This window comes from Amblyomma maculatum, chromosome 4 (assembly GCF_055883805.1).
Source record: "Amblyomma maculatum isolate TAMU_Amacu chromosome 4, ASM5588380v1, whole genome shotgun sequence".
Taxonomy (NCBI): domain Eukaryota; kingdom Metazoa; phylum Arthropoda; class Arachnida; order Ixodida; family Ixodidae; genus Amblyomma; species Amblyomma maculatum.
Window position 1 is genome coordinate 173,317,580 of NC_139347.1, and position 9,844 is coordinate 173,327,423.

Below are 9,844 nucleotides of genomic sequence, written 5' to 3' on the forward strand. Positions count from 1 at the left end.
AACCTATATACTGATTATCGACCGGCGTCTGAAAGACCCCGGGATCAACAAGCCGGCACACAGTGTATGCGCAGCTATCTCGCCTGCCCAGTGAATTCAATGAACTCTAGAGTAAAATGAACGGAGCACAAGCGGTCTTCACCATTTGCCTGCCAGCCCTCGCGGCAAACAGCTCGTTTTCAAAGTGTTCACGCCTCAGGATCTTTTGAAAACCTATCAGAGAAGAAAAATCCGCCAGCTATATGCCCGAACATATACTCCGCAACGCAAAGAGAACAGCCAATTCGGAATAAGCATCAACTAGTGCAATTTGTGAAATATGACTCCTGGTGTCGTTTTCACATGGTTTTTACAACCGTGAGCCACGCATGAATCATCCAAGTTTTTTTTGACCGTGTTACATTCTGCTCACGTAAACAACCACCACTTCTCCGTGCGTTCAGTGGGCGCGCTTTGCAGCAGCTGGCTTGCTTTTCTACACCCCCCCCCCCCCACTATTTGGTGTCCTAGAGGCTTCACTCGACGGGCAATCTTTCCACACCAGCAGTTTTTTCTACAAGCTCCTTGGTTAGGCCTCAGATGCGCCCCCTTCGGCAACGGCCTCCATCTTCCCACCAGGATCCTATGTCACCGTAGAAGGAGTGACTTTGATTGTTTGAGGAACGGTGCATCTTTTTGCAAAGCTCACAAAAGCTCCAGTCAAAGCTCACGTCTTGATATTCTTTCCATTTAAAATAGGAATTGTACGCTGAAAAGTTTTTCGATACAGTAATGAGGTGTTCAGCAAGCACCTTTGGCGATGGGAAATCAAGAGCATTGATATATGAGTTTGGGGGCGCGATTTTGCTGTAATTGGCGCCGCCAAATACTATTGGCACAATGTGATACTTGAGTGGAATGAAAAATTTCTCCGTTGCATATTCGACGCACAGATAATTCTCAAAAGAAAGCATATAGAAATAGGTACGGTCAAAGTGTTCGTAGCATTCATTCTTGCGTGATATAGAGCAGTTGTAGTGACCGCATTTACCGTAAACGTCAACTTGCAGGTGCTTCTGTAGTTCGACAACAAAAGCTTCGCGTCTACTTTCGGTCGTGCAGTGGCTGGCCACCCAAACAGCAATTTTTCGTTTCCCTATCCAAAGGGAAGTAAGGTTTTTCTTTGAGCTGAGAGGGACAGGGCGAGGAACAATTTTGCCATATGGGACATGAACATCGGAGTCTGACCGGTATGTCATAGTCCAGTTAAATATATCTTTTGTGTAAGCGAAATATGGAAACTTTGTGTACGATGGGGACTCCATGAGGTAGAAGATCCACCTTTGCGAGTGAGAACGGTAGGAGGGCAAATCGTAAATAGTCATGTCGCGGACATGAAACACAACCGCTTCGCTGCAAGCCAGTAGTCGGCGGTCATTGGTGACCAGGCATGTGACGCAGCAGTTGTGGGTGTAGTGTGGTAATCTTCATCGATATAACCACTGACATGCGTCACGTGCTGCCGCTCTCAAGGACGAAGAAGTTGTTCGCTGCCTTGCTCTTTCGCCACGCCTGACGCTTCGCTGCGAGTCTCCCCTGAGCGGCTGGAATCACCTGGGTTCACCGAATAAACACACCCCTACAATTGGTGGAGGTGCTGGGTACGTTCCCATCCACCCTGGAACTTAGAAGCCGCACGTTGACCACTGCTTCCACCATGCCAGACGAGACCCCTTCGACATCGGCGCCCCTACCAACCACGGTACTGTGTTCTGGCGTTCTACGGCAGCGTGATCCATGCCTCTTCAGTGGCACGGCTGACCAAGACGTCGACGACTGGTTGTCGGCGTATGAACGTGTCAGCAGTTATAACAGATGGGACGACACTATTAAGCTAGGTAACGTAATCTTTTACCTGACCGACGTGGCGAACCTCTGGTTTCGCAACCATGAGGCAGACCTGCCATCTTGGTCTGCATTTAAGAAGAATTTTTCGGAAGTGTTTGGCCGTCCTGCAGTTCGCAAACTCCGAGCAGAACAACGCTTGCGTGAGCGCACACAGCATGCCGAAGAGTCATTCACAAGTTATATAGAGGACATCGTTGACCTGTGCAAACGTGTCGACCCAGTAATGTCCGAAGCGGCTAAGATCGGACACATCTTGAAAGGTATCTCCGAGGACGCGTGTCAGATGCTCTGGCTGAAAAATCCTGCCTCCGTCAGTGAAGTGATTAAACTTTGCCAGAGCTACGACGAGCTTCGAAAGCAGCGCGCTTCTACCCGGCGGTCCGGTTTTAGAGACGACACCATTTCTACACTAGCACTGGGTGGTTCTACTTCATCTGAGGACAGCCCTTTGATTCAACAGATAAAAGCCTTCGTTCGCGAAGAGATCGCCCGCCAGCTATCCCTGGTCCCTCAATTACAAGACACTGGTCGCCTTGTTCCTGACATGGCTCCGTCTTTGGCCCCTACCATACGGCGTGCCGTGCAAGACCATATCGCTGATGTCCTTTCGCCCAGTTCCGTGCTCTCGCCCAGCCCAGTGCTTCCGACCAGCCCCGTGCCACCGCAAGTAACGGCACCACTAACGTACGCCCAAGTTGCGGCCAGGCCGCTAATGCCAACCGCACCTGTTTCCTACCAGGCCGCCCCTTCCAACCATCCTTCACCATCGCCTGGGTCGGCGTTCCATGTCCGTATTCCAAGGGTACGCCAACGCCCTACGAACCCTTGGCGCACCGCAGACAACCGGCCAATTTGCTACTCTTGTGGGCTGCCGGGCCATGTAGCCCGTCTTTGCCGCCAACGCCTTCCACCTTCTTGCCCTGACCCCTGGAACTACACGTACGACGCCGACCAGCCCTCGCCGAGAACTCAACCCGGTTCCGAGTTCGTTCCTCGGGACAATCAAACGTATACCTCTCGCCGATCATCTTCCCCTCGTCGCCGTTCACCATCACCGCTTCCCCGACGTTCTACCGGCGCTGTTGAGGGAAACTAACAGTCGCAGTTCCCGGGGCAAGAACTGCGCTTGGTTCGAACTCTTCAAGTCCTCCGTCTTCTCCCGCTAACGTAATACAAGTGTTCGTCGACGGTGTCGCAATACTCGCTCTTGTTGACACGGGCGCTGCCGTATCCGTCATCAGTGAATCTCTTTGCCGTCGTCTTCGCAAGGTGACCACCGCACTACCCGACTTTTCGCTTCGCACCGCTTCATCCCAGCGCATTCATCCCTCAGCAGCGTGCACGGCCCGTGTTCTCATCGAAGACGTCTTATACACCATCGAGTTTATTGTACTGGCTCACTGCTCACACGACATCATCCTGGGCTACGATTTCCTTTCCGCTCATCATGCCGTTATTGACTGCGCCCGCGCGGAAGTTTCCTTTTTACCTCTTTGTGATACCGTCTTGTGTGACGTCCCTACCCGGCCTGCAAAACTCCTCGTCGCCAGTGACACAGACATTCCTCCATTTTCTGCTGTCCTCGTTCCACTGTCCTGTGAAAGCGTTATTAGTTCGACTGTCTTCTTCACACCTTCCGACGCCGCTTCACGCCATCCCTGCCTCCTGCTTCCTTTTGCTGTCCTCAAGTTCGAAGATGGCCTTAGTGCAATGTACGTCTCAAATCCATTTTCGTGCCCGTCCGTCCTGCTACGCGGCGAGTGTCTCGGTCGTATTGAAGAACTTGATCCCGAGCTTGTAAATACTCTTCCTGCAACGCCTACTTCATTAGACGTTAATGTGCTCAGCTCTTGCGATACAGCGACCGCTTCGACACCACCCGATGTTCTTCAACAAGCTATTGACGCAGATCTCCCACCCGCACAACGCGATCAACTCGCTGCTCTTCTACAGAACTTCACTTCTGCCTTCGACCTTCCTCACACTGCTCTGGGTCGCACGTCTGTCGTTACGCACGCAATCGACACTGGTACAAACGCACCTTTACGACAGCGTCCTTATCGTGTGTCGGCCTCTGAGCGCCAAGTCATTGCTGACAACGTGGACGACATGCTTCGCCGGGGCGTCATACAACCATCTAACAGTCCATGGGCTTCTCCGGTTGTTTTGGTCACCAAGAAAGATGGTTCCATCCGGTTTTGCGTCGATTACCGTAGGCTTAACAAAATCACGCGCAAAGATGTCTATCCTTTGCCGCGAATCGACGACGCCTTGGACTGTTTACAGGGAGCCGAGTATTTCTCCTCTTTGGGTTTGCGCTCCGGCTACTGGCAAGTACCGATGGCTGATAATGACCGCTCGAAAACTGCCTTTATAACACCGGATGGATTATACGAGTTCAACGTTATGCCCTTTGGCCTCTGCAATGCCCCGGCTACTTTCGAGCGCCTGATGGACACTGTTCTTCGTGGACTCAAGTGGCAGATCTGTCTTTGTTATCTGGACGACATCGTAGTTTTTTCTGCCGACTTTTCTTCTCACCTTCTCCGCCTAAAGGATGTCCTCACGTGTCTCGCAGGCGCTGGGCTTCAGTTGAATTTGAAGAAGTGCCACTTTGCCGCCCGAAAACTCACAATTTTAGGCCACGTAGTTTCTAAGGACGGCATTCTTCCCGACCCCACCAAACTTCGCGCAGTTGCAGAGTTCCCGAAGCCAACCTCCCTGAAGCAGCTTCGGAGCTTTATTGGCCTCTGCTCCTACTTTCGACGTTTCATCTTGAACTTCGCCTCTATCATCGCTCCTCTGACCCAGCTCCTTGCCGGCAGCTCCGACCTTTCCGCCTGGACTCCAGCCTGCGATAAAGCCTTCGACACTTTACGCCGCCTTTTGGTTTCGCCGCCCATTCTACGCCACTTTGATCCGGCTGCGCCTACGGAGATCCACACTGATGCCAGCGGCATTGGGCTTGGTGCCGTCCTTACCCAACGTAAGCCTGGTTACAGCGAGTATGTTGTGGCATACGCCAGCCGAACATTGACAAAGGCAGAATCTAATTATTCAGTCACAGAAAGGGAATGTTTGGCCATTATTTGGGCTATCGGAAAATTTCGTCCTTATGTGTATGGTCGACCGTTTTACGTTGTGACCGATCACCACGCTTTGTGCTGGCTTGCCTCTCTGAAAGACCCATCCGGTCGCCTTGCTCGCTGGGCTCTTCGTCTCCAGGAGTTTGACATTCATCTCATTTATCGATCAGGCCTAAAGCATACGGACGCGGATGCTCTTTCCCGCTCGCCATTGCCTAGAGATAATTCGTCTGACCACGTCTGTGCCTACGATTTGTCGACTCTTACAACTATCGACATGGCTACCGAGCAGCGGAATGACCCCTGGATCAATGCACTTTTGGATTTTCTCTCAAGTCCTACTCCCGGTCATTCATCCAAAGCACTCGTCCGCCAAGCCCACCACTTCTCCATTCGTGACGGTCTTCTCTATCACCGCAATTATTTGCTTGATGGACGGAAGTGGCTTCTAGTCATCCCGCGTCATCTCCGTGCCGACATTTGTGCTGCGTACCATGGTGACCCACAATGTGCTCACGGTGGCGTATTGAAAACCTACACGCGCCTACGTCTGCGATTTTACTGGCGTGGAATGTACCGCTTCGTAAGACATTTCGTGCGCGCTTGCGAATCTTGTCAACGCCGAAAAACTCCTCAGAAGTCCTCTGTTTCGTTGCAGCCGTTACCCTGCCCTGCTCGTCCGTTTGACCGCGTTGGCATAGATCTCTATGGCCCTCTTCCGACTACTCCTGCTGGAAACCGGTGGATTATTGTGGCAGTAGACCATCTGACTCGCTACACTGAAACATCACCGTTACCCTCTGCCTCTGCAAGAGACGTTGCTTTGTTCATTCTCAACAACTTGATTCTTCGCCACGGGACTCCGAAGGAACTGCTCAGTGACCGCGGACGCGTTTTCTTGTGCGACGCTCTCGAGGCCCTACTGAAAGAATGTCGCATCATTCATCGCACCGCTACTTCTTACCACCCTCAGACGAATGGCCTGACAGAACGCTTCAACCGTACTCTGAGTGACATGCTGGCCATGTACGTCAACGACGCTCATTCCAACTGGGACCACGTTCTTCCCTTCGTAACCTACGCGTACAACACTGCGATACAGACCACCACCGGATTTTCTCCCTTTTTTCTTCTTTACGGGCGCGAGCCAACCTGCACAATGGACGCGCTTTTTCCCTACCGCCCTGATGTTTCTGAATCGACGCCACTCTCGGACGCCGCCCAGTACGCAGAAGAATGCCGTCAGCTCGCTCGTTCGCTTACAAAGGAAAATCAGTGGCAACAAAAACACCATCGTGACACTGGTGAGGCGCCTTCATATGCGCCCAACTCCCTGGTGTGGCTCTGGGTTCCTGCCACAACCGCCGGCCTGTCAAAGAAGCTTCTTGCTCGGTATCACGGTCCATACCGAGTCCTTCAAAAAACATCTCCTGTGAACTACGTAGTTGAGCCGGTTACGCCATCTGCGGACTTGCGTCGCCGTGGACGCGAAATAGTTCATGTGGACCGAATCAAGCCCTACTACGATCCGTCTGTCCTTTCGGCGCCATGAGTCGCCAGGATGGCTCCTTCTCTGCCCGGGGGGAAACTGTAGTGTGGTAATCTTCATCGATATAACCACTGACATGCGTCACGTGCTGCCGCTCTCAAGGACGAAGAAGTTGTTCGCTGCCTTGCTCTTTCGCCACGCCTGACGCTTCGCTGCGAGTCTCCCCTGAGCGGCTGGAATCACCTGGGTTCACCGAATAAACACACCCCTACATGGGTAATGTCTTCGGCGGTCCGGTTGTTATTGAGCTTTCCGTACCAGGATCTGAAGAATGGGGTCCACAACATGATTCGTGGTAATCGAAGTCCAGAACGATCACCCCGGACTCGCTTAACGTCGTACAGAGATCCATACATTATAGCGACGAGCACTACGGATAGGACCATCCACTTGATAACGCTGGTCGGTGTGCTGAATTTTCCAGTGAAGGCTAAGCAGCTAGCACCTGCAAGCAAGATGATAACAAAATTCAATCTGCCTCAGCAGTTCGAAAAAACAAGCCATCAGTGCACAATAAAACACCAGAAGCAGCATCGTTAGGGCTCTTACATTTCACGACTGCGACAATTTGTATACGATTATAAAGCGGACAATGTACTGTGAACTGATCGAATTAATTAAAATTAGTTATGTTGTCCAGGGTGGCTAAGAATATATAGATATAAGGAATAAGTCGAACATTAACCTTCTCTATTAGATATTAGGCTCTATAATGTTCTCTGGAAAATATTAGGAAGTCGAATGATATATTACAACACATATGCAGGAAATCAGTCGTCGTCATTGAGGTTGGAGGTATACTGACCAGGTGTAGATGCACCGCCTGAAGCAGAAATATTATTGTTGCGAAAGCAACACTACGCCAGGTTTCGCCTCATCGCGTAGCCGGTGGCCGGTTGGCATGAATAGTATTGAACAGCCGTTGCCTAGCAAGCTTTTCAGCCAAGCTCCGCCAGATGACACCGTTGTTGGCGCCGCGCCGCTGTTTCTCGCCACTGTCAGATGTTTTGCCTAGTTTTATTGCGAAAGCAACCCTTCGACGGCCAAAACCAAGACCTCGGATGGCCGCTGCTACGCCGTGCACCTGAAGAGGTGTAGCTGTGGTCTCTTCACACACAAAAAAAAGATTGCCTCCACGGGGATTTGAAACTCCATCCCTGACATCCTTGGATTCCCAGCAGAGCGGTTTAACCAACTGAGCCACGCCTGGGACTGTGAATAGTGCGTCTTAATTCTCTTTATCTGACGTCAGGGTCATAGTAGTGATTACATTCTTCTCAGCGGTGTGTTTTCGGAGAGCGTGTACTCGGCAAGAGAGCTCACTCGGGCCTCTCTTTTCATGTTGGTCAAATATTTAGAGGAATCTCCCAAGGGAGAGTAGATTTCTAATAAGGAAGTATTTGCGCATTGTCATCCACCCATGCGCAACCATGCCGCTAATAAGGAAAGCTATACAGATTTCTCAGAAACTTTGTAGTTCAAGAAAAATTCGCCCTGATCTGGGGATCAAACCCGGCACCACCGCCTTTCCGGCGCAGTCGCTCTACCGACTGAGCCAACCAGGACGGCTAGCAGAGGAGATGGTAGGGCGAGAGTGACTTGATCCATAACTCGAAGTGTGAATGATGACTCGAAGAGGGTGACATTAGAATCAGCCTGCCATGACATTTGGATTCCCGTCACCCCTATGCCACGGGCAGTAGCTGTCAACTCGGGTCGCTCCTTTCATATGGGAGGGTGGTATCAGAATCACTCTGCCGGAACCGTTTGCATTTTTGTTACCCATACGACACGCAGAGACGTCCATACGGCTCAGTTGAAGCATGACTGTATGTGGGCTGGTAGCTTACGTTCTCGCGTCACACCCTAAAGGATGACCTGATGTATTCCCAATAATGTAGCACCTTGCACTGATAGGCCGTCACAGGGGAAAAACGTAGCAGGCAAAACAAGCTTCCATCGTTGCTTTCGCAATTCAACTAGGGTTAACCAGAGGTACGCAACAGGTAACATTCAAAATTGCTTCTAATCCATCATATGCACGAAGCAGGATCCACCTGCTTTTTTTTTTTGCTTGAGCCATATCATGGTCTTTTGAAAAACGTTGTCTTCATGCACTCTTCTAGAAGTATTAGAAATGGACTTTTAAAATAACATGCCGTTCAGAACATGCTTTTGCGACACATGTGTGAAAAGAACAACGTAAACTAGGGCTCTGGAGTATATACAAAATGCAACATGGTGGTGAAATTGCCAAAGATAGCAAACGATCAGACTGGCTTTGCACCTAAATGGATGCTGTATTATGTGACTTGCGCCCGTAAAAGATCTAAGCAATATGATGCCGGCGATAGCCGCAAGCGTGCTCGATTCCCATTGTGATGACCAGCATTGTTCAGCGCCTTCCAGAGTGCAGACATGTTTTTTGTGCTCTTTCTTTTTTTCTAAGGATGTTGGCGATCTGCCAGATTCCTTGGAGCTGTGACAGGAACACACTGGCTGCACATGGCAGTAACCGCTGGGATTTCCTCTTTGATGCTGGGTGTAGTTTGTATCACCCATGTCACTGGTATAAGTACTTCATGCGTGCTGGGGCCGCGCTGGACCTAGTATTCATTTGTAAAGGGAGCTGAGGATACTAGAAGCTTTGAACAGAGGTGTAAAAAAAATATATTGTTCCTACAAGCGCTGTTTCCTTGGAAGTAATTGCACAACTGAATAAAAAATGAATTGGTTTCTGCTGTAGCTATCTTATGTGACCCCAATGTCAGCCGCTCTGGTCCTCGCATCATCCACTGGAAAGCTATGCGCAACTAAAAAAAAAGAAAGAAATTATTGTAGGCAACGATCACAAACTTCAAACGTTTTCTTCAAGGTACTCCTACACGGTGAATACCGCTAAAATGCCCACTACTGACTCAAACCGCAGGCTGCAGACAAGGTTTAGGCAACAGCCAGTGTTTACCCCACACCGGCTGCTATGATCAGGCTTGACGCCACGGTGCGTGCGGCTCCTGCAGCAGTCGACGACTCGAGTCGAGCAGCTTCCGGCCAGCGCCTGATCTCCCTTTACGAGCTCCGGTGCAGCGCTGCGTGGCATCTGCGCACAGAGAAGAAGCCTCAGGGTCGGGCAAGCCAGAGCACAGCCTGGTGCCAGCACCCGAAGACAACAACCTCTCGTCTCCCCCTCTCTCTGCAGCAGATTCGAGGGGTAGACCGGTGCGCTAGTTATTGGAGCTCTTGCCGTCAACTGCTGCGCCTCCGAATTAGACAGTACCAAGTACCAAGTATTTCCTCACCTATAAAAGAATGCGCGCTGCTG

The 9,844-nt window shown here is 50.9% G+C and overlaps 1 protein-coding gene across 1 annotated transcript; it reads right to left on the reverse strand.

Moving 5' to 3' along the window:
• Positions 1-503: 503 nt before the first annotated feature.
• On the reverse strand, positions 504-6,884 carry LOC146193505 (alpha-(1,3)-fucosyltransferase C-like). The gene is made up of 2 exons (XM_084600105.1): positions 6,744-6,884; positions 504-1,454 (listed from the first exon to the last, which is right to left on the reverse strand). The coding sequence occupies exons 1-2, from the start codon at positions 6,876-6,878 to the stop codon at positions 576-578; spliced, it is 1,014 nt and encodes a 337-aa protein (XP_084456231.1). The 5' UTR covers positions 6,879-6,884; the 3' UTR covers positions 504-575.
• Between the last annotated feature and the right edge of the window lie 2,960 nt (positions 6,885-9,844).

Bases quoted from the DNA above. Each gene is read 5' to 3' on its own strand.
- LOC146193505 (XM_084600105.1), bottom strand. From the start codon at position 6,878: ATGTATGGATCTCTGTACGACGTTAAGCGAGTCCGGGGTGATCGTTCT. The intron at 1,455-6,743 runs ATTACCCATGTA...AGATTACCACAC, and splicing joins ACAACCGGACCGCCGAAGAC to TACACCCACAACTGCTGCGT.